This window comes from Condylostylus longicornis, unplaced genomic scaffold (genome assembly GCF_029603195.1).
Source record: "Condylostylus longicornis isolate FDR11 unplaced genomic scaffold, ASM2960319v2 ptg000022l, whole genome shotgun sequence".
NCBI classification, from domain to species: Eukaryota; Metazoa; Arthropoda; class Insecta; order Diptera; family Dolichopodidae; genus Condylostylus; species Condylostylus longicornis.
In genome coordinates this window covers 796965-819443 of record NW_026577991.1, presented here as the reverse complement: position 1 = coordinate 819443, position 22479 = coordinate 796965, and the positions used below count along the sequence as shown (strand labels likewise).

The 22479-nt window shown below is 26.9% G+C and overlaps 6 protein-coding genes across 10 annotated transcripts; 2 read left to right on the top strand and 4 right to left on the bottom strand.

Moving 5' to 3' along the window:
* Positions 1–100: 100 nt before the first annotated feature.
* LOC129606774 (SH3 domain-binding glutamic acid-rich protein) lies at positions 101–5309 on the top strand. 2 transcript variants are annotated; one of them, XM_055517318.1, is made up of 6 exons: positions 101–373; positions 776–917; positions 1057–1307; positions 2428–2898; positions 4517–4681; positions 4999–5309. In XM_055517318.1, exons 1-6 carry the CDS (start codon positions 329–331, stop codon positions 5077–5079), a joined length of 1155 nt encoding a protein of 384 aa, XP_055373293.1. In that variant the 5' UTR covers positions 101–328; the 3' UTR covers positions 5080–5309. The 2 variants fall into 2 exon arrangements, with proteins under 2 accessions (XP_055373293.1, XP_055373294.1); XM_055517319.1 differs by lacking the exons at positions 4517–4681; positions 4999–5309 and adding an exon at positions 3542–3845 and having other exon boundaries at positions 104–373.
* Positions 5310–5561: 252 nt separating this feature from the next.
* On the bottom strand, positions 5562–7950 carry LOC129606848 (female-specific protein transformer). Of its 2 annotated transcripts, none has more exons than XM_055517438.1 (5): positions 7809–7950; positions 7568–7746; positions 6565–6662; positions 6010–6489; positions 5562–5949 (listed from the first exon to the last, which is right to left on the bottom strand). In XM_055517438.1, exons 1-5 carry the CDS (start codon positions 7820–7822, stop codon positions 5719–5721), a joined length of 1002 nt encoding a protein of 333 aa, XP_055373413.1. In that variant the 5' UTR covers positions 7823–7950; the 3' UTR covers positions 5562–5718. The 2 variants fall into 2 exon arrangements, with proteins under 2 accessions (XP_055373413.1, XP_055373414.1); XM_055517439.1 differs by having other exon boundaries at positions 7568–7734.
* A 466-nt stretch (positions 7951–8416) lies between these two features.
* Positions 8417–9902, bottom strand: LOC129606920 (cyclin-J). The gene is made up of 5 exons (XM_055517553.1): positions 9680–9902; positions 9437–9623; positions 9143–9387; positions 8945–9086; positions 8417–8821 (listed from the first exon to the last, which is right to left on the bottom strand). Exons 1-5 carry the CDS (start codon positions 9857–9859, stop codon positions 8532–8534), a joined length of 1044 nt encoding a protein of 347 aa, XP_055373528.1. The 5' UTR covers positions 9860–9902; the 3' UTR covers positions 8417–8531.
* A 1280-nt stretch (positions 9903–11182) lies between these two features.
* LOC129606787 (akirin) lies at positions 11183–13790 on the bottom strand. 2 transcript variants are annotated; one of them, XM_055517341.1, is made up of 5 exons: positions 13486–13614; positions 13096–13419; positions 12829–13028; positions 12615–12771; positions 11183–12470 (listed from the first exon to the last, which is right to left on the bottom strand). In XM_055517341.1, the coding sequence occupies exons 2-5, from the start codon at positions 13325–13327 to the stop codon at positions 12460–12462; spliced, it is 600 nt and encodes a 199-aa protein (XP_055373316.1). In that variant the 5' UTR covers positions 13328–13419; positions 13486–13614; the 3' UTR covers positions 11183–12459. The 2 variants fall into 2 exon arrangements, with proteins under 2 accessions (XP_055373316.1, XP_055373315.1); XM_055517340.1 differs by lacking the exon at positions 13486–13614 and adding an exon at positions 13761–13790 and having other exon boundaries at positions 11184–12470; positions 13096–13459.
* A 766-nt stretch (positions 13791–14556) lies between these two features.
* LOC129606971 (ribosome biogenesis protein BMS1 homolog) lies at positions 14557–18782 on the top strand. Its single transcript, XM_055517626.1, has 6 exons — positions 14557–14657; positions 14977–15273; positions 15330–16630; positions 16689–16869; positions 16931–17836; positions 17893–18782. The coding sequence occupies exons 2-6, from the start codon at positions 14994–14996 to the stop codon at positions 18663–18665; spliced, it is 3441 nt and encodes a 1146-aa protein (XP_055373601.1). The 5' UTR covers positions 14557–14657; positions 14977–14993; the 3' UTR covers positions 18666–18782.
* A 718-nt stretch (positions 18783–19500) lies between these two features.
* Positions 19501–22182, bottom strand: LOC129606915 (lebercilin-like protein). 2 transcript variants are annotated; one of them, XM_055517546.1, is made up of 7 exons: positions 22059–22182; positions 21775–22003; positions 21459–21715; positions 20729–20954; positions 20589–20673; positions 19841–20373; positions 19501–19747 (listed from the first exon to the last, which is right to left on the bottom strand). In XM_055517546.1, exons 1-7 carry the CDS (start codon positions 22064–22066, stop codon positions 19502–19504), a joined length of 1584 nt encoding a protein of 527 aa, XP_055373521.1. In that variant the 5' UTR covers positions 22067–22182; the 3' UTR covers position 19501. The 2 variants fall into 2 exon arrangements, with proteins under 2 accessions (XP_055373521.1, XP_055373522.1); XM_055517547.1 differs by having other exon boundaries at positions 19841–20361.
* Positions 22183–22479: the final 297 nt, after the last annotated feature.

Genomic DNA, 22479 nt, shown 5'->3' with positions numbered 1-22479 from the left:
TGGCTGTCAATGCTATGTTATTCAATAGACTTTTAAAATATCAGACTATGTTAAAATAAACATTTCAAGCACGGCTGACAGAAATATGGTATTTTTGTTTAGTCAAGATTTCAAAGAAATAAAAAATCAATTACATACATACGTTTGGTCGTTTTGTTCCCTTATTGACGCATTCCAGTTCCAACTCTGACACGGCGTAGCCTACTGTTAAAAAAATATTTTTTATAAAATTAGTCATAAATTTTTTAGATATCAAGTGTTTTATTTTAATATTTATAAAAAGGAAACTGTTTATTTTAAATAGTTTTGAGAATATATATTAATTATAATGGTGATTAAAGTTTTTGTCAGTGGTCTTTCGGGAAATAAAGAAGTAAGCATTGGTTTCAGAAAAGTGATTTGGTTTATTTTATTACCAATTTATGAATTCATTCATTAAGCAGCACTAGAATTTTATAAGATAAGCTTATTATTTAATTAAATTTGTTTAATTCGAATATTAAACGCTTCATTTCGATAAATTTATGTAAAAAAAAAATCTTTAAAATAAAACTTTTTGACAGCTCTAAGTAAAATTTTGTACCATTTATGGGGTGAAATAAAAAAAATATCCATAAAAATATGTGATGTATTTTATTCGATTTCAACATAAAAATCGAAACTATAGAAATTAATTATGTTATGTTATTCTTTTTTACTTATGCATTTCATGTTGTATGAAATAGAGTTTAAATTTTTTCACGTGTATTTAAAGAGCCAATATTTTGTATTTTAGGTAAAGAAACGCCAACAACGAGTCTTAATGATATTGGAAAGCAAGAATATTAAATATGAATGCGTTGATATTACAGAACCAGGAAAAGAGACTGAGAGAGAGTTCATGCAAACCAATTCAACAAGCAATGGAGGCACCATAAGTATGTATTACGCTAATTTTAATCATGGTTGGTATAAGAATTTCTGATAAAATAGAAATTTTCTAAAATTTCCTTCAGTAAATTTTTCGTTTTCTGTACACTGTGTATTTAAAGATAATTAAATTTTAAATTTTTATAGGTGATCCTAATCCCCGTCACCCTTTACCACCACAAATATTTAGTGATGACACATATTGTGGAGACTATGATGCTTTTGATTTAGCCAACGAAAATGATCAACTGGAAATTTTTTGTAAAATGGAACCACCGGCTGAAAGTATTTCATCTGCCCAAATAGAACTTAAAACAGATGGTCAGAAAGGTGCTGAAAACGAAGAGAAAACCCCTGATGAAAATGGAACTACTGAAGAAAACGAAGGAATTAAGGAGGTTTGAATTCTTTATTTTGTGTGAATTCTTTAAATAACTTCAACAAAAAAAAAACATTCCATCAAAAAGAATATGAATGTCATATATATAAACATTTATTTATATATGTTATATATGTATAATGATAATTGCAAACTTATACGACAAGAAACTAATTTTATTATAAAATTAATTTCAAATCTTAATCTAAGTATTTTTATACTTTTTTAATAAATAATATAAAACATACATAGTACGTTATTTGTTAAAACAAAATGTATAACGTTTTGTATATCCTAAAAATTATACACAATTAATAAATAAATATACCTACCTACTTATGGATTGCATGAAATGATTAATATAGTTTTATCGATTCGCTAATACAAAAATAATTAGCTGAGAATTTATGTACTAATATAGAAAAATGTATACAATACAATTTAAACAAAAATTTAGTTGTTTTTTATTACCATTAGTTGTAAACATTAACCATTTTGATGTGTGCATTATTTTAACCAATTTGAGTAATAGAAATGCAGATAAATTTTCACATTAAATAATTTTCGTATAAACAATAACTCTATACACCTTCCTACATATTTTAAACTGTTGAATATTAAAAAATTGTTTAATATGAAACTTTATGTATTTAATTTAATTAATTTACATTCCTTTTACATTTAGTCGACTTATTATTAATTTTTCTAATACTTATTGATAAAAGAATATCACATATAAATTAAAATATTTATATCTGATAAGAATATTAAAATTTAATAAGAAGAACGTGTGCTAATTATAAAATTTATGTAACATTTTCAACAAGTTTCGATTTAGTTTGCTAGTACAGTACGCCATTATATCAAATTATGTTTTTAAAAATAACAAAAATCTATATAAACGAATTTGAATTCAATTAAATAAATAAATTAAAAAATATATTTGATTGTTGTTTTTGTCGCATTTCCGATTTTTATACTAAACTTTAGCGGACGTATTTGCTTGTCTTTAATGGAATAACTTGATTTATTGTAATATTTAAGAATACTAATTTGTTTATTTTTACCATGTAATGTTTAATGTTCGGACCATTTTTAAATATATAAAATATGATGGATACTTAAAAAATTATTAAAAGAATGGAGATGTAAAAGAGGAAGAAAGTGAAAATACGTTAGAAAATGATAAAAACGATCCCAAGAATGATGAAAATAGTAAAGAAAATGGTGATAAAAAAGAAAATGATAAAGAGGAAAATGAAAAGGAAAACGGTAGTAAAGAGGAAAATGAAAAGGAAAACGATGAAGTAGAAAATGGTAATGAAAAAGAAAATGGCAATGAAGAGGAAGCTGTTAAGGAAAACGAAAACGATGATAAAAAGGAAAATGATGATGAAAAAGAAAATAGCGACGAAGAAGAAAATGACAATGAAAACGAAACTGATGATAAAGTTCAAAAGGATTCGATAAAAGAATCTGATGACAAAGGAACCAATGACGAAGCTGAAAATGAAAAAACGGTAGATGAAGACGAAGAAAGTAAAAGTGATGTCCATGATGAAGATTCTGAAAATAAAGACGAAAGTAAAGTCGATAATAAAAAGCAGGAGGTTTGAATTCAATCAAAATTAAAATAAATCGACACATTAATATTCTTGCTAACAACGACCCCAAACGCAAAAGATTCTATCCATCTGTCTAAGTGTAAATGATAAAAACAATTAGGAGTAAAAAGAATTGCCAATGAATTCACTTGTAAACTATTTCTACGTCTTAGTTAAAAATTGATTAGAAACTCGTTCATTTAATAACAAAAATATAAAATCAAAAATAAATCTATATAATGTATAGATAATTTAATAATATAATTTTTCACTTTCAAAAAATTGATTTTCTTATAAATTATTACAAGAATTTATTTCTGTTTCTTTTATTAAATGAATAAGTTTCCACTGTGTTTTGAACTAAAAAAATGAAAGTGCTATAAAATACAAGTAATTCCATTGGTAATTATTTCAACTTTTGCTTTTATCATTTACTTATAGATTTTTAAAATTTAATGGGTGCATCAATTATCTTACGTTTGGGCTCGTAATACTTTTAAATAGCTATTATTAGTACTTATTAACCTTCTTCCTTTAATTCCGCATTGACATTACTAATAAGAACTAATACTTAATATAAAATATCTGTATAGATAAAATTCTTTCTTTAAAAATAATAATTTTATCTGTTTTTTATGTATAATTTTAGAGAAAAAAAATAAAAGTTAATTTCAAAATAATTCTTAATATCAATTTAAAAAATGGAAAAAAAGATTAAGTTTTAAAGTTACTTCTCAAATTCTGAATTCGGACATACAACAAAATGACACAAAAGCATATGTACATGTACCTTCTTCAAATTCTCATTTTAATTTTAATATTTTTCATGTTTGATTCTACAATCAAAACTTTTCATTTAAAAAATTAATTTTTTCAAAAAACATAATCTTCTTTAAAAATTCTAAAACTACAAAGTTTTCAACCATATTTCAATAATTGTAGCTGAAACGTAAATAAAAATAACACAATTTTGTTTCCGGATATGCGTGAAAGCATAAATATTAAGTTTTGTATTAAATATGATATAAATTTTAATATCTAATAATTAACGAAATATTTATATGTTTTTTGTTTCTTAACTAAATTTATTATTCCTTTGTATCAGTTAATTAAATCAAATAGTATTTAAATATTTATTAAAACTTTTAAGAAAAATTGCTAATTTTTAAGGGTTAACCAAATAACATTTTAAAAGTTAGTCGAACTTATGTTCGTATTCACAGATATTCTCTTCGACGCATCACTTAATTGATCTGGTATTCAACATTTTATAATTTTCAAAATTAACTGAATTTCGAAATACGAATTTATCTTACCAACAACTTCAATATTTTAAAATAATAATCCTCCATTTTCAGTGCTGCGTCTAAGAGAATTTCGGTGATTTTGCTTACAGATCGCGAAAATTCTTGTAATTATATGTAGGTATCCTATTAACTCGTCAATGTAACACAATTAGTTATGAATTATGATATAATCATTTAAATGTGTGTACATACTTACATGTATAAGAAATTATACATTAGAATATCCACTAACATATCCTTCATATATATTATTTTCATTTAATTTCTTTACCAACATTACACAAAATTTCTATATTCAAAATCATGTGAAAAAAAAGAGTAAGAATGAAGCTGGTGAAAGTGAGAACAAAGACGAAGAAACTAAAAAAGAAGACGCCGAAAACCCTGATAAACTTATTGATTCACAATCAGATGAATCAGAAGATGAAAGTGAAGAAGAGAGCATTGAAAACAATCAAAAAAGTAATGTTTCAACAGAAGAGGTTTGCAAAAAAAATTTTAAATCAGCGCACGCACTTTCTTCATCTCGACTGCTTTATAAAACAAAATATAAGAGCTTTTTTTTTTATTCAGAGTATAAGTTGATTTTATTTTGCTTGTTTTGTTTGAAATTATTACATATTTTAACAAGACGGTAATGTGCCTAATTTTTCATATACTTTCTTTTTACAAATTTTCTTTCTATTTTTCTAAAAAATTTTCTATTTCTTAAATTTTAATTATTTGTTTTAAATTTAAAAATAATATTTTTCATTTTATTCGTTTTTTTTTTCAATATTTTTGCTTTTATTTTTTTTAGAATGATGTTAAAACAAATGGTACAAGTTCAAGAGAAGGTTCTGAAGAAAAGGAATCTAGTTCAGAAACGAAAGAAGAATAATATGAATTTTATTGAAACGAAAAACAATTAAAAAATATAATAAACCTATACATATATTTTAAGTTTAAAAAAGTCTTCATATACGGGCTATATATTTAATTTTTAAATGAATTGTTTAAACAATATTATATTACTTATTTGGCTGTAAATTTTCCTTTTTCGTTATAATTATTATAAAAGTAATTTCAAAAGAAATATAAATTTAATTTTGAAATTAAATCAATTTTAAATTTTGGTTGTTCTTTTAATATAATATTTTAGTACTCTAATCAAAGATTGAAGCATTTTTTAAAATTATCGTACACAATATTGTACATAAATAAAAAAATAATGAAGATTAAAAATATTATGTGTACATAGCTCAAAATTTTAAATTTTTAAAAATTTAGTTCAGCATTTAATTTTAATCCAATGAGCACAATTTGAAAAATTCTGATTGTATTCAAAATATTTCAACTATTTGGGTAAATCAAAATCATATATTGTTGAAGTAAATTGAATTTATTTCTTATTTTTTTTTTCTTACTAATTATGCAAAGATCACGTGAAACTTATAGATGAAAACTTAAATCAAAAATCACAAAAATTTAATTTTTTCTATATAAAAGTAATATTCTTATCCTGAATATATAATTTCAATTAAGGACACCTAGGTCGATGGAAGCCTCTGTTCGGGGCTTTAAATCTTTGTGATCTTGGCTGACGTATTGTATGTGGATGATATCTGGAATTATGAACAGGGAGCGGATACCGTGGAACAACAGCCATTGGCGCAAAAGGTGTCATTATAGAACCAGGAAATCTTGGTATGAAGCCAGGAAATCTCTGTGGAGCGATTGGAACAATTGGTGGCATCCAATTTGGCGTCCCCTTTTTAACAAAGAAAAAATTTTTGAACTAGCTTTAAAAACAATAAACTTATATACAAACATAAAAATAATCAGATGAACTTGGTGTTGCAATCATCACAGGAAACATAGAAGGCATAACAGATGCATTTCTCATTCTATATTTATCTCTTGATCTTGATCTTGATCTTGTCCTGCTTCTCGTTCGTCTATATGATATGCTTCTAGATCTACGATGGCGATCACTACTACGTCGACGCTTTCTGTGGTGTGAACGTTGTCTTGAATTACTCCGGCTCCTTCTATAAGATCGTGGAGATTTTCTATCGCTTATTTTATCTTTACTTTCTCGATTGTGCTTTTCTTTTTTAATTTTTTTCGCACTTAGTTTCCATTTCCGTTCCAACCGTTCTTCCTCTCGTTTTTCATCTGCAAAATACGGTATTTTTTCTTTCTTTGTGCTTCTTCGTTTTTCTGGACTTGATGACTTAAAGTTTCTCTCCCTTTTTTGATTATTTATATTTTTTTCAGTATCGCGGTAACGTTCAGGACTACTTGACGACTTTTCAATTATACAAAAATTTAACGCAAATTTTGATTAGCTATTTTTGAATGTTTATCATAAAAATATACTAACCGAAGAAGAAAAACCCTTTCTGAAACAAGATTTTTGAGTAGACTTATAATCACTAGTGTTCAAAACTTGCTGTACACAAGGTGGTTTATTTCCTTCATCTAAAATTTTTTATTTTAAAAAAAGAAAAAAAAGCAATAGTTAATTGATGAAATATTGTTGAAGCTGGAAGTTAAGGAGACATTCGCGAAAACCATTTTCAACATCTAAAAAGTTTTAAAACAAAAGAGATTCTTATTTACACAATTTTATAATTCAAAAAGCAATCAAAAATAATTTTCTTAAGTTGATTGAAGAGGATTAATATCTGTTAATTAATTTATTATTTAAGCACATATATTTGATTAATCACTTTTTAGGGATTGTTTTAAAAATAATTGTTGATTGAAGAATGACTTCCGAAAAGTACTGTGAAAACAGATGATTTATCACATTTCACACTTACTCTCATTTTAATGTATAACATCTTTGAAATATATATTTATATTTTAACAGCATCCTGGTTGACTGGAATGACAATTTCTAAAGCAAATGTTGATTGAAGATTCAGATGTTAGTTGATTGTAGCAAAAGTTGCTTGAAGAGTTGAAATGTTTAATAGGTACCTAAAATATTTTTTTAATACATATGGTTTGCGATTACAATATAAAGAGTTAAATGTGCCTTTTGTCATGCATTTAAAATTAGTTTTCTTTAGTATTGAACTTTACCTTAAAAGAAATTAATATTAATTTGAAGAGTTGATTGGAGATTCAAACTTTATGTTTAAGTATTCCCAAAGCCTCGTCTTCTGAATTGGTTGCTTGAAGTTTTTTATTCTTTGTTTCGAAAATTCCAATATTTATATTTTTCAAAACATTTAATTCAAAATTAAAGTAACAAAGAAGATATTATATTATACAATTTAAAATTCTTTAATATCACTATTATAAACCGATATAATATCACAAGATGTACATAATGCTCAGGTATACATATGTATGTATGAAAAACCACAAAAAATTACCATATCTTCGGGATATAACAATTTCATCAGAATCTATAGAATGTTTTGCACATTTCGTCGGTTGCCTGGTGGAGCTAGCCGTTTTATTGATTGTGTGTTTGCCTGTTGATGTTGAATGCTTGTCTAGCGTTGAAGTAGAAAACACTTCATTTTCAGTAGCACGATTCCTAGAAATCTCTCTGTTTGTAAATATATATGTACATAACTATATTTACTTCAAAATAGGTTCTAAAAAGCTTACTTTTGTTTGTTCATTTAAACAATTTTCAAATCTATATTTTTTTAATACTAAGTTTATAAAATTCACACACTTTTATATCATAAGTTTAACTTAATAAAGTAAAAAGTAAAAAAGCGATGCCGCTATAGTATGCTCTGTGATTCTGTAAACTGTCAAATTGCACTAATGCACTCAGTTGTCGTACTTATGAGTGTTACCGTATTATAGTGAATTTTTTATAAGACAAGACTTTCCCCAGCACGTAAATTATTTTCGAGAAACGAAGAATGACATATGAAAATATCTCGACATTCCAAATCGCCAAAATTCTTAAATATTATTTCCTTACTTAATGCATACTAACCAGCTTCTTCTTCTTTGTTTTTGATTTAATTTTTCATTTATCAAATTTACGATTTCGCTTGAAATCGTAAATTTTGGATCCAAAAAAATACTTTGAATGAGATTACTGATTTGCTGTCGAATTAGTTTGACAACAAATTGCAAATGTAGTTTACTTGAAGTTTTGAACTTTCAAGTAAAATGCGGGTAGATAAACAATCAAAACAACTACAGCATTTCAAACAAATTAAAATTTTATTTCCTCGAATATTAACGTAGACAATTGTAATATACATACATACATATTTATGTAAGTACATATACATGTTTTTTATATCACATATAGAAAAAAGTATGTACATATGTATGTTTACATACCTATCCATTTACTGATAAATGCTGTTAATCTAGCTTTCTCCGCTTGAAGTCCCGTATCACATAGAGTTGATCATCTTCAATTTCTGAATCGGAACTCTGTAACAATGAGTCAGAAGGCCTTTTTAAAATTTCTTCAAAATCTCTTTTTTTCTTTAGCTGCAAAAGATTTTCATAGACCTTTTCAATTTCTAAAAATTTGTATCCAGTCATAACAAACAGGTCGTTATTCCATTTTGATAGTTCGAAAGACTTTCTTACAGCTGCCAAGCATGCTGCAGCGGTTATGGATGGTACTGCTTGAACTAAACTTTGATCTAAAAATTTAAAATTACATATATGTATGTATATTTTTATATAAATACATACTTATTTGACTCGGGTTATAACAACAAATTTACAATCCAAAATTTTTATATTTTTGAACAAAGTTAGCTTACCCTGCAAAATTAAGTCAAGAAACGCAAATATGAGTGAACTCGCTTCATTTAAAATTTCATTTTCATTTGTTAAATTTCGTTTGTTGCTCTCTAATAATTGCAACATATCTGTTTTATTCAAAAAATTTGAGACATAGTATTCCTGCCAAATAGAGAAACTTTAAATTTTTCAGCAGCAAGTATTAAAAAAAGTTATACCAAATATGTTGCAGCTGAAGGGAATAATAAATACCATTCAAAAAATTGTAATAATTTTACTTCCACATTTTTAAATTCTTTAATTGAATTAGATCTACAAATTTTTCTTAATCTGTCTAACTTGGGAACATTAGAATCCCTTTCTTCCACTTTTGAAGCTAAAAGCAGGCATGTCAAAGCTACTACATTCAGTTTTGTTTCAGGTATAAAACAAGTATCCATAAAAACGTCAAGAAGATAAACAGCTGAAAAGTTATTTTTAGTATTTAAATAAATTCATTTCACAAGTTACACCTAAATGAACAGTTGTGCGTCCTAATGTTAAAATCTCAGCGCTATATTTTATCACTTGAACCAAACTTGTTCTAAATTGTTTTTGAGTAGAGTCGTAATTAATTATTTTGCGTTTCTTTTCCACTTCCTTTAGAGTTTCAATTATTTCATTTGAATATTCGGAGCACCATATAAAATTCACATTTTCCTAAACAAATTACAATAATTTATATTTGAAAATTTTTTTTTGAATCTCATATTTACAACTGCATATTTCAGAGGACGTAATTCTGACCAAACAGGTTTTAAGGTTGTTAATTGCGGTGAATTTCTCTTTAAAAAAAAATTTGAATCATTCAAAAAACATGTGTAATTGTTTGTAGATAAATCAATTGACTGTTGAAAAATGAACAACTCTTCGTTCTTATCGAAAAAATTTTCCATTACTAGATGATAAATATAAATAATTTGTGAATTTAAATTTTGTTTAAAGTGATATGTATTTTTACGAATTTGATACTAAATATGTATGTATACATATTTAAAAACGTCATAATTCAATCCCAGAAGAAAAACCGTTAATTTTTGTCAAAATATAATATGAAAAATTAATAAACAAAATAAAACAACATATGTACTTATGTACGTCAAAATATTTTTATTATCCCGATAAAAACCACGAAATTTTCTGGTAATAAATGATAGTGAGGAGAATTGAGTTTTATTTTTATTATCAAGTCTAACCTCAATTGCCTTTTTTTTTACATCGCCTGTAAAATTTTTATTGTTGATAATGTTTTGAAAATAAGAACCTTGTCATGGTAGACGAAACAAATAATATTTTTAATACTCTGATTTTTAGAAATGGCCTAAATTTTAAAATTTATCTATTAATAGATATACTTTGGTCTTGAGTGTCGCTTTATGTATGAAAGGCCTTATTTTTGAAAGAAATCGTTACTCATGGAATGTACACATTAGTGTCGTGAGAGGTATTTTTCCAATGCAAATTGTACATTTTTGTGCATTTTGCTTGTGCCGCACGCGGACAAAGTGTATGCAACTCTTTGAAAAATGGATTTACATTTTTACAAATGTCATTTTATATCAAAAATTCGTAAAATATACGTTAGGCAGGGTTTACAAATCAAGCAAAATTATACGATTAATTTGAAACGATCAGAATTTTAAATCTTAAAATCTCTTTGATTTGTAAACACCAGACCCAATCAAACTAAATAAGAAAAGTAGAATTTTCTTATTTTTCATTCATTTTTTTGACAATTGAAAGAATTAAAAATGGTTAATAAAATTTTTTATGTATTGTAAGTGTGATGAACTTATTTTAATTTTTTTTATTACCTAGTGTTAGTTGTTTTTCAAAATGTTTTTAAGCAAAAATAATTTGTGAGACAATTTGATAGAATTTATTTTTGAATTCGAGTCTTTGGAATCTAGAAAAAGAAGATTATAAGAATCTAAATACAAAACAAGTCATATAAGGAGCTATCAAACAAATCAAAACTCCCTGGACAATAACAACATACAATAAGTAATTCTAAAAGGTAGTTTTAATAGTATATTCCATTTCAATTTTGGTTTTAATGGTTTATTGTAAAATTGGTAACATATTTTGTGTAATTAAATTTGAATTTCGATTAGTTGTACGACTTAGTCGTCCAAGCTTGCTTAGTTTGCAAATCTCCTTACGATTAAAGAGTTATGTACGTATTTAAATAAAATAACTCTATTTTTTGATTATCTTTATTTACTTTTTCATTTATTAATTTTATAAAAATGGCTTTAAACACTATCAAAAACTTATCAAGATATAACTTAATCAAATTAAAGATAAGTTTTTATTTATTTTAATTAAAAACTTACATGTCTCGTAAAACTAATATTTTTGTAACACAATTTTTTTGTTTTACACATCATTGCAAATGTTTTTTTATGATGCTAATAATAATAATAGTGTTTGTAGTTTTTTTTTACTATAGCTATTAGAGTTCTCAGTTTTGGCTATAATTTCAATTCAGTAGTAGATATTTGACTGAGAAAGCATTTTTATATATATGTATGTATATAATTGTATGTTATTCAATTCACTTGTAAATTATTTAATAAAAAAAAAAAAATAAAAAAAAAAAAGACAAATTCAAAAATTTAAATGATTAATTTTTTTTGAAAAAAGTAATTTTTGTTTAATTTTTTCATTGTTGAAATAAACCCAAAATAAAACTTAAGTGCTTTTTTTATTCTAAATCCATTTATAAGTAATGCGCTAGAAATTCCTCAAATTAGTCTAAAAAATCTTCGCAAAAACAAAAATATGGACATATAATTAATGTTTAACAATATCAAATTGATTTTGCTTCATAATTATAGATTTTATTCGCGTTACATAATTTGAAAATGTTGGATAGAAATAATAAATCAATTTATGAACACTATTCAAATCAAAAACGTTTGCCACTGTATACATTATAAAAGGCATATTACGTTAAGGATTTTATACAAGATGCAGCACTCTAAGCTAGAGACAATTTTATTTTATAAAATAAAATATAACTTATTATATTAATTTATAAATGTATGTATGTTTTTTTTTCTTTTATAAATTTGCTATGTATTTATTTTCAATTTTAGAATAAAGATCATTGTTTTGACTAAGTCTAAGTTAATCTTGGTTATTCGCCTTTTTTTTGTAGTTATGCAAGTTTTATGCAAATTATGTTTATATAACTACGAACAAAATTTATGAAAAAAAAATCCTTATAAATAAGAGTTGGAATAAAAAATATACGATTCTATTAAATTAATTATTGTTTTTGTCTTGATCTCTTTTTTGTCAAAATTCTAATATTTTTAATTTTGTAATTCTATTATGTACTATGTATGTATTTTTATTTATGCATCATTTTTATTGATTTTATAAATTATTTTAGCGAAACTGTGTATAGAAAAAGTAATTTAAGGTTTTGAAGTAAAATATTAGATTTATAAATTCTAGCGACTAGATTTAGTTCGCTAAGTGAGCTGTATTACGAGAGATCTGTAATAAAATTAAATAAATTAGAATTAAATGATTTTAAAAGTATTATAAACATAATATAATATATTATTAACGGAATTCAAACTAAACTTTAATTTTGAATATGTTATACCTTAAGTTACTTAATAACAAAAAATTACTTACAACTTGGAGCAGCTTCGTATCGTCTTTGTATTTGATCATAAGTAAATTTAACAAAAGCATCATATTGTTCCGCTAATTTGGTTGTAAGAACTGCATCATATTGTTCACGTAATGCATCTTCTCTTTCCTTTAACATGCGTTCACAAATCAATTGCACCTTAAATTTGTTGAACAATTTAGGTTTATGAAGTTGCTATTTTAAACGTTAATTTACCTGTTTGAAAGTAAATAAAGCCTTTTCGGGATTTCTAATTAAACCTGCCGGGCTCTCAGGTCGACGTGGGCTATCGGGTCCCATTTCAGAACCACTTGATTCCGAATCTTGCATACGTTCCAAGCTACTAGCTGAAAATGGCAACTGCTTGCGTTTATGTAAACGTTTTATTTCATCACGGATATTTTGCGCCATTTTATCTACGTGTTATTTTATTTAAAAAGATTAATAGGCATAATTTTACGCAAGTTTTGAAACTAAAATTACCTGGTGAAAGTTTTACCAAAGTTGCTTCCGCAAAAGGACTAGGCTGGTCATTCGTTCGTCTGTATGGGCTTTGTAAATTTGAAGTAGAATTTTGTTGACCAATGTTGCTATTAGATGTATGTGTTGGTGAAGTATTTCCGCTTTGTCCGAAGGGATTGCATCTTCTTCTTTTTGTTGGTCTTTGATTTAACGCCTCCCAATCTAATGACCGTTTAAGCGTGGCGCAAGCCATAGTAAATTAAAAATTTACACTATTTTTTTTTTTTTTCAAATATTTCCCACGGGGCAAATCACTAGTCTAACAATTAGTTTTCTCCTAAGCAGCTGTTTTAAATGTAAACAATAGAAACAGTTGTACCAACTGCTAAAAATAGACAATGAAGTACTTACATTTATATCATATAAGTCATAAATCAAGACGTATAAAAAAACATTTTCTAATTACAAAAAAAATCAGATTTAAATTAAATTTAACTTGGTTAGTTTTACCAAAAATATTGCTAAAAATCTTGAAAAAATCTTTCTACAAAGTTTTTTTTACACAAATTTTATATTTTGAGCTAGCAATATTGAAAAAAATATTTGCATTAAAATAAAATTAAAACCATAACTTAATATAAAAAAATTTTTAAATTACTTCTACACAATGGCTGAAAAAGACTTACCCCTTTAAAAATCCAAAATCAAATGGTTCTCAAGATGGCGAATAGAAATTGACATTATAACAAAGTGACACTAGCTGTGTTTATGTTGGTGCCATTCTCGCAATGTTCTCGCACGATTTGGCATTTGTGTAGCAATGCGCATAGATACTTAATTCCAGATAGTAAATATTTTTGAAAGTAAAAAGTTGTAAAGCTCATCAGCGGTACTCAACCCATTTTACTTCGCGGTTCTTCAAAAGAAAAGCCCCTTTCAAATGCAAAAAATGTGTTTATTTTTATATATTTTTTTGATAATTTTTCATGCAATAGAAAAAAAAGTGCAAAAAATTACTATCAAAATGGACTAAACTAACGGTAGTAAAATTTTATTACTTAAAATTTTCTAAAAGAATCCCATAAACATGTTTTATTTAACAAAGTTTTTTTTGTTTATAAAATTGTTATAGAAAAATTGTTTGACTTTTTTTTAAATAAATTACATGTAAATTTGATTAATTATAATCAAACTCATATAGAAAATTTGATAATTACAATTAACGAGTGCATGTACACGTTGTCCTTAGAATTGGGATATGATTTACAATAAACTGAATATACATAATGCACATATAAAGTGTGGGCCGATTTGCAAGAAAATACTCTCACTCTAGCATTATAAGCTACATACATATATAATTTTGTTATTATTGATTCCATATAAAAATTCACATGAAAATGTTAATTTTTTTATTTTATTTATTTTGGTACCATATTAGAGCTTCATTGTATTTTAAAAATGTAAAATGCATACATACAATACTAATCTCGTACAAGATACGTAATTTTTTATAATGCGTTATATTTTATAATAATGAAAAGCGTTCAAGATAGAAATTTGGTACCGTAAAATTGAGAGAAGTATGTTTTTTGAATAATTTTTTAAAGGAGAACAATATATCGATCAAAAAATTATTGATTTAGAAATTAAAAAAAAAATTTTTATATTTGTTTCCGTAATTATTAGCGTTTCCTTTGATTAATAATTTGAAGAGATAAATTTGTTTTCATAATTTTTTTAAACTATCAAATTTTATCTTGGACAGATCTATTGTGAATGTTTAATTAAAAGAACTTGGCAACATCAGTAATAAAATATTCTTAAGACTTTGAGCAAGCACGTGCATTATATATGTACTAATAAAACGTAAATAAATAAATTATTAGGATATTTTTTTAGAATTTTGACACGCCATAATGGATGAAGATAATTCATCTGAAAAAAAGAAAGCTCATCGGAAAAGAAACTCTGGAGTGAAAGCTGAAAAGAAGAAATTAAAATCTAAAGTTGTGGACGAAAATTTAACTGCACGGCAGAGGAATCCCAAAGCTTTTGCAATTAATTCAGCTAAACGAGCCGAATTGAAATTTCGTCGCAAAGAAGACTTAACTGCAAAAAAGCAACACATTCCTATAGTTGATAAAACACCGGACGAACCTCCTCCGGTTTTGGTTGCTGTTGTTGGTCCGCCAAAAGGTAAAATTTTGTTCTACTTGATCGAAAGTATATGTGTAATAATGCAATAATTTTAGTTGGAAAAACGACACTTGTGAAAAATTTGATACGAAACTTTACGAAAACAAATGTGACGGACATAAAAGGGCCAATAACAATTGTTACATCGAAAAAACGACGAATTACATTAGTGGAATGCAACAATGATATAAATTCTATGATAGATATTGCAAAGTGTGCGGATTTGGTACTTTTATTGTGCGATGCAAGTTTTGGCTTCGAAATGGAGATATTTGAATTTCTCAATATTTGCCAAGTTCACGGTATGCCGAAAATAATGGGAGTTTTAACCCATTTAGATGTAATAAAAAATGCTAAGACATTGAGACGGCGTAAAAAGGAACTGAAACACCGATTTTGGACAGAAGTGTACGATGGAGCTAAATTATTTTATTTATCAGGCATGATGCATGGCGAATACTTGCGCAATGAAATTAATAATTTAGGGAGATTTATATCCATAATAAAAATGCGACCACTAACTTGGCGAGGAGATCACGGTTACGTTTTAGCTGACCGTGTTGAAGATATAACAAATACTGAAATTGTCAGAGTAAATCCAAAATCTGATAGAGATATAGTTCTATATGGTTATGTCAGAGGTGCTCCATTTAAAGCAGAAAATCATGTTCATATAGCAGGATTGGGAGACATTCGAATGACCGAACTTAGTAAACTTGCTGATCCATGCCCTATACCTGGAACAGAAAAGAAAAGAACCCTTTTGGAAAAGGAAAGGCTTTTATATGCTCCGATGTCAGGAGTAGGAGGCATAATTTATGACAAAGATGCATTATACATTGAATTGCAAGGATCTCATAGTCATAAACAAAAAAACGCAGAAAATTCCGAACAAAATGTGCTAATGCAAAAAATTCAAGAAAAAAAAGTTCCTCTTGATATTCAAGTAGAAGAACAGAAATTTCGTTTGTTTTCTGATGGTGAAGTAATTGCTTCTAAGAATTTCAGTCATACAAATTATAAAACAGAAATCGAAAATATTGAAGATGAAAGCGATCAGCAAAGTCAAAGTGGAAGTTGTCCTATTAAAGATCAGTCTTTCCAAAACGATAATTTGCGTTCTGGATCTGAAGAGGAAGATAAATTAAAAGAAGAAGAAAGTTCGTCATCTAGTGAAGAGTACCAATCAGAATTGGATGATAATGAATATGTAGATTCAAGAGAAAATATTGAAATACCTAATTATTATGGAGACGTAAAATGGAAAGAAAATATAACTTCAGCAGTTAGGGAAAATTATTTGAAAAGACAATCGGAATCCCAAAATTTAATGAAATTGGTTTATGGCATATTTCAGGTGAAAACTTGATATTTTTCTAATAATGAAATTTATCTTTACACAAATTTTGTTCTAGAAATCACCAAAAAATAATGACGAAAATGACAAGAAAATAAAAGATAACCTAGATGATAGTTCTGTTGATGAAGAGGAATTAGGAGGATTATTCAAAATAAGTGAACTAAATCAAAAAAATTATCGACAAGCTAAAGATATGAGGAACAAAGAAGAAAATTCCTTTTTTGAAAAAATTTCAGGTTTTCATTGTTTTGATTTTAATCAAGTACAAAAAAAAATACACAAAGAACAAAATTTCAGAATCAACGCGGAATTGGTTAAGTGATGATAACAAAACAATAGTAAAAAATTGTTTCGTAACTGGAAAGTGGAAATCCTCGGAAGATGCCGAAGAGTTGCTCAGATTGGATGAAATGAGTGATGCTGAAAGCGAATGTTATGGTGATTTTGAGGACTTGGAAACAGGCAAAAAATTTAGTGGTTTAGATAAAGATATGGAATTAAAAAACCCGGTTCCAAATCTGGAAAGTGGGAGTAACACAGAAGCTCAGAAACAAAAGATGTCAAGAATTGAAGAGAATAATTTGACTAAAGCTGAAATTATGGCTAAAAAATTGAAACTTAAAGCAAAATTCGATGCCGAATATGACAATAAAGGTTTAAAAGATGAAGGACGTATAACGGGTGATCATCAATATTATGATAGTCTCAAAATTCAGGCACAAGCACAATCAGAGCTGAATAAGAAAGAATTTGCAGAGCTAAATGATGATGTAAGATGTCAGATAGAAGGATACCGCCCGGGGATGTATGTTCGAATGAAGTTTGCCAATGTATCTTCTGAGTTTATCGAAAATTTTGATTCAAGTTACCCGATTTTGATAGGCGCTTTAAATATGTCAGAGGAAAATATTGGATATGTTAATTGCAAAATAAAAAAACACAGATGGTATAAAAAAACTCTAAAGACGGCTGACCCATTGATTATTTCTCTAGGTTGGAGACGTTTTCAGACTATACCTATATATGCAAAAGTTGAGGATAATTTCAAACATCGATATTTAAAATATACCCCAAACCATGTTACTTGTAGTATGACATTTTGGGGACCAATCACCCCTCAAAATACAGGTTTCTTAGCTTTGCAAAGCGTGCAATATAAAAGCGAGGAAATAAAGAAACTAGGTTTCCGCATTGCTGCTACAGGTAAGAATTATTTTAGTTGATTTAAGAATCTAAATTTAATTTTCGCTTCCAATTAGGTTGCGTAACGGAAACGGATAAAGCTACTCAAATTCAAAAGAAACTTAAATTAATTGGGGAGCCGTTCAAAATTTATAAAAAGACGGCTTTTATTAAAGGCATGTTTACTACAAGATTAGAAGTAGCCAAATTTGAAGGAGCCAAGATCAAAACAGTATCCGGAATACGTGGGCAAATCAAGAAATCGCATCATGACCCCGAAGGATCATTCCGTGCTACATTCGAAGATAAAATTTTGCTTAGTGATATAGTTTTTTGTAGAACATGGTTTAAAGTTGAAGTACCAAAGTTTTACACTCCTGTTACATCATTATTACTGCCACAAGATCAGAAAAATCAATGGGAGGGCTTAAAAACTTTGGGACAAATTAAGCGCGAAAAAAATATTCGTTATGAAGCTAACGAAGATAGTTTGTATACAAATATCGAGCGAGCAGAAAAAATATTTAAACCTTTGAAAATTCCAAAATCGTTGCAAATAGCTCTGCCTTATGAGGATAAACCGAAAACAGGGCTTCTAATGAAAAATAAGAAAGAGGAACGGGTTGCAGTAATCAGATCGCCTTATGAGCAAAAAGTTTCGAAACTTATGAAAATGCTAGAAACAAATTACGCAGAGAAAAATCGAAAGTTGCAACAGCAAACAGAACAACGGTTAGCTGAATTTAAAAAAAGAAAAACTATTGAAGAAAAAAGTAAACTTAAGCGGCAAAAGGATTTGAGGAAAAAAATTTCTAGAGCTCTTAGTAAAATGAATAAAAAGAAGCAGTGATTGAATAAAAAAAATTTATAAGTTTTAATTTTAAAGAAATTTTGTTAAAATACATAATTAATTTAAAGGTACTAAAAGTAATTATTAAAAAAATAACATTTTTTCTCGAAAACAGTATTTATGGCCTATGAAAATTGTGTTCCCACATTTAAAGAAAGGGAAATCTACACAGGTAACTAAATTATAATGGCGGGGCAGATAAAAAAAAAACTCTTCAAAATCGGGGTCGCTTTTTGGCCTATTATTTATTTCAAATGCAAACGGAAATTGACAATAAGGAGCTAAGGCTCAGATGTTAAAAATATCGAAATAATTTTCGGTATTATTTTACTAAGGAGAGATTCTCAGGGTTCAATTATCGAGTCAAAATCGATTTTATCCATCAAATTAGTCGATAACGGCTATTAAGGATTCCTATCAAAGTGATAGAATCTTAAGAATGAATGATTGAGTCGACTTTGAAAGTCATACATTGTAATGGTATTTATTCTCGGCATTTTGTGCAATCGTGTTCCTTAACAGCATAACATTTTTGAATCGGCTTTTTATTACAGAAAAGTCGATTTAATTGCAGACTTGCTTGTATAATAGAGCGCTCTTTTTGTCAGAAAACGTTTTAGAGTAATTTACGTATCACTAGAGACTTACAAACTTTTCAGTGGTGTCGAAAAACTCACAATTATAGTAAACATAATAGATATTGCCAAATGTACAGATTTATATATGTTCAAAACAGATACGTATACACATATTATATTTGAAATTTTAATTTTTTTATTTTTTTGTTAAACAAATTCATCAAAAATAAAATGGAGTATTTATTTGAATCGCGGAATTTAAGTAGAATCTTTGCTTCCATTCTCATCTATGGCTTTTAAAGCTGCCAAAAGTTTGTTTTTTTTTTTAGAGTCAACGTTATTGGATTTCTTTAAATCATGATTTATATAGTTTAAAGCATCTGAAGAGGAATCGCGGCAAAATGTGTCCAAAAATTTTTCTCTATCTTCATAATCATCCATAATTTGTTTTTTAATGTCTGTTAAATCTTTATTTCCCTTTGAAACATAGTTTGACGTATCAATCTATTGTAAAAACAGGAAAAATATTCAATAACATTAATTGCAAAATTTTTAAATCTAAAAAGTCAGTATAATATTATATAGTTAAAATATTACATCAGCTTCTTCATTGTAATCAGCATCACCATATCCGTTATAGATTAAATCGTCCTCATTGTTTTCATCATTTTCAAATGAATTTTTATAATCATATTCCTTGTAGTTATCATTTTCATATTCGTCATTAATTTCGTTTTGTAGATCTGATGCATCGTCTCTCCATCTTGAATATTCTTTTGCGTTCAATTTTGAACTTATTACAGAAACATCATCATATTCACTTTTTAACGATTCTATATTCATTTCAAAAGCATTTTCAATAGTTTTCCGTTTAATTTGCTTATCGTTACAAGGTTTTTTTCTATCAAGGCTAGATTTCCTACGCATTGTTATTGGTGATGGAGTGCTAATTTCAGTATCCCTCTCCGATCGAGGACTGAGAGATCTATTTCTTTGTTTATGAATATTAGTTTTGCAGTTAGGTTTTTCTTTTATACTTTCATTTGTTGTTTTTTTACTTCCCATTTTATTAAGTGTAAAATTATGTTCATCGAGAATTTCGTTAATAACCGGAGCTCCTAATAAATTTTCTTTAAAATCAAATTATCGAAAAATGTTTATACAATCGTAAATGAGCGAAAAATTAATTTGAAATTAATAAATTATCAGGATATTTTTATATGTAGGTAAATTTTTATCATATACATAGATGTAAGTATGTTATTTTTTTTGTGTATGATAAATAAATTACTTAAAAAATATGTTTTTCAAATTGTTTTTAAATGTTTTTTCATATTGAACTTACTGTCATTATTTTTGTAATCCATTATTCTTTCCTTGCTCTTGATAGGTTTAGGTAAAATAGATACTTTCGCTAATTTGTCTGCAATCTGAAAGATACCTTGTTGAACAAATAAATGATATTATTTTTTTTTAAAGATTTACCCCGAGTGGGTCAAGTTTTGTTAGACCTGTAAGTTCGGTTTTCGTTTTTTCTAAACGCGTTAACAGATCTTTATATTTTGAATGCTCAGATTGCAATTGATTCTTAAAACTTTTTTTTTCTAGTTGCAATTTTCGTGCCATTAATTTCATCTCATTTTCCTTTTCATTGAGTTTTTGTTCTAAATAATTAAGCCTTTCGGTTAAACGTTCACGTTCCTCTAAATTTCTTAATAATAAAATCAGTCAAATTATGTCAATGTATTTTAGAAAAGACAAAATTGTTTAAATAATGTTTAATTAAAAATTAATAACTTTCATCACTTATTACTTATATTTTCTAATGAATCAAAAAATTTTATAAATTTAATTTAAAATTTACATACATAAATAAACGAAGATCTTGTTGACTTTTCAAAATTTTTAAAAATTTATAAAGGATAGAAATTGGATTATTTGAATTTTTTTATTAACGAATTTTCCAGAATCCCCCGTTTCAACGATAATAACGTACATTGTATTAAAACATTTTAAAATGCAATATGATCAATATAAAAATAATTTTTTGAAATAATTCAATACTTGAAAATTGTGTAAATATTATTGATTGTAAAATAAAACGATGGAATGTTTTTACTTTAGTAGAAATAATGTTTTTTCAATTACTATATTATTGTCTACATTAACGTCTGAAAACGTTTATTTATGTTTGTACAAGTTAAGTAGTACTTACTTGTCGTTATTTAATTGGGTTAAATGTTTATTTTGGTCGCTTAAATTTAATAAGATGTCGTCCTTTTGTTTCAATCTCATAGCTAATTCTTTATTTTGATTTTGCAAATTTTTATATTTCTTTTGCCACACTCTTATTTCTTCAGCATGTGAATGCAATAATTGCGGAAGTTCAGCATTGGTATTCTCATATTTAGAAAGAGCATTCGCTTGTCTCTTGTCTAAGGTACGTAATATTCGGTTTTCTTGAGCAAGTTCCTAAAAAAAAGAAGTTCAAAGCAACAAAGTATGTAGTTATAACAAAATGGAGAGTTAACCGCTATATGAAGTTGAGCATCAGCTAATTGATTTTGTAGGGTCTTCAATCTCAATCTTTTGGCTGAAAGAACTCGTTGCCTAACCTCACCTGAACGAGAACCCACGTTCCCATTTAGTATACCAGCTGTTTTCCTCATGTGGAAATTTGATGGTCTAGCATAAGCTGCACTAGCCGAACATTTAGAACTTGTAGTGGAATAAATACTTTCAGTGCTTTTGGAGCAATTGCTGGAAAATTCGATTGCATAATTATAACGCTATCTTAGTTTTGTGAAATACTTACGGCTGCATATTTTTATTTTAAAAAATATTTTAATTAAAATATATTTGCAAACACCTAATATACAAATAAATTGGCATACATTTGCATGTATATAAAATTTTTATTTAAATATTGCTTAATAAATTTATTAATTATTACTTAATTCAATATTTAATATACATATACTTATGTCCTATGTATATACGTTTAAATTATATTACACCAGTTTGTTTACTGCAACGGAATATGTATCCAAGGTGATTTATAAAATACATTGTCGGTAAATTAAATGTGATCGATATCACCATTTTATGTGATAAGCGTATTTATAAGCTTTTTGTATAGGAATATTAATGTGCCAAATCTTACTCGTTGGCAAATTTGGGTTAATTTCAACATTTAAAATTGCAGCTTTTCAGTTAAAGGTTAACAGGTTAACAGA

Excerpts from the sequence above, each read along its gene's own strand:
- LOC129606787 (XM_055517340.1), bottom strand. The coding sequence starts at position 13,327 with ATGGCTTGCGCCACGCTTAAACGGTCATTAGATTGGGAGGCGTTAAAT. Across the intron at positions 13,029-13,095 it reads TTTGGTAAAACTTTCACCAG|ATAAAATGGCGCAAAATATC; the intron begins GTAATTTTAGTT and ends AATAACACGTAG. Across the intron at positions 12,772-12,828 it reads CTTTATTTACTTTCAAACAG|GTGCAATTGATTTGTGAACG; the intron begins GTAAATTAACGT and ends AACAAATTTAAG.
- LOC129606915 (XM_055517546.1), bottom strand. Across the intron at positions 20,955-21,458 it reads ACCCAATTAAATAACGACAA|AAATTTAGAGGAACGTGAAC; the intron begins GTAAGTACTACT and ends TTTATTATTAAG. Across the intron at positions 20,374-20,588 it reads GGATTACAAAAATAATGACA|AAAATTTATTAGGAGCTCCG; the intron begins GTAAGTTCAATA and ends TTGATTTTAAAG.
- LOC129606971 (XM_055517626.1), top strand. The coding sequence starts at position 14,994 with ATGGATGAAGATAATTCATCTGAAAAAAAGAAAGCTCATCGGAAAAGA. Across the intron at positions 16,631-16,688 it reads TGGTTTATGGCATATTTCAG|AAATCACCAAAAAATAATGA; the intron begins GTGAAAACTTGA and ends ATTTTGTTCTAG. Across the intron at positions 16,870-16,930 it reads CTTTTTTGAAAAAATTTCAG|AATCAACGCGGAATTGGTTA; the intron begins GTTTTCATTGTT and ends ACAAAATTTCAG.
- LOC129606848 (XM_055517438.1), bottom strand. Across the intron at positions 6,490-6,564 it reads GAAAGGGTTTTTCTTCTTCG|TCGTCAAGTAGTCCTGAACG; the intron begins GTTAGTATATTT and ends ATAATTGAAAAG. Across the intron at positions 5,950-6,009 it reads GTTCATCTGATTATTTTTAT|GGGACGCCAAATTGGATGCC; the intron begins GTTTGTATATAA and ends TTTGTTAAAAAG.
- LOC129606920 (XM_055517553.1), bottom strand. The coding sequence starts at position 9,859 with ATGGAAAATTTTTTCGATAAGAACGAAGAGTTGTTCATTTTTCAACAG. Across the intron at positions 9,624-9,679 it reads GTCCTCTGAAATATGCAGTT|GAAAATGTGAATTTTATATG; the intron begins GTAAATATGAGA and ends TAATTTGTTTAG. Across the intron at positions 8,822-8,944 it reads TCTTGACTTAATTTTGCAGG|ATCAAAGTTTAGTTCAAGCA; the intron begins GTAAGCTAACTT and ends TTAAATTTTTAG.
- LOC129606774 (XM_055517318.1), top strand. The coding sequence starts at position 329 with ATGGTGATTAAAGTTTTTGTCAGTGGTCTTTCGGGAAATAAAGAA. Across the intron at positions 918-1,056 it reads AAGCAATGGAGGCACCATAA|GTGATCCTAATCCCCGTCAC; the intron begins GTATGTATTACG and ends AAATTTTTATAG. Across the intron at positions 2,899-4,516 it reads TCGATAATAAAAAGCAGGAG|AGTAAGAATGAAGCTGGTGA; the intron begins GTTTGAATTCAA and ends GTGAAAAAAAAG.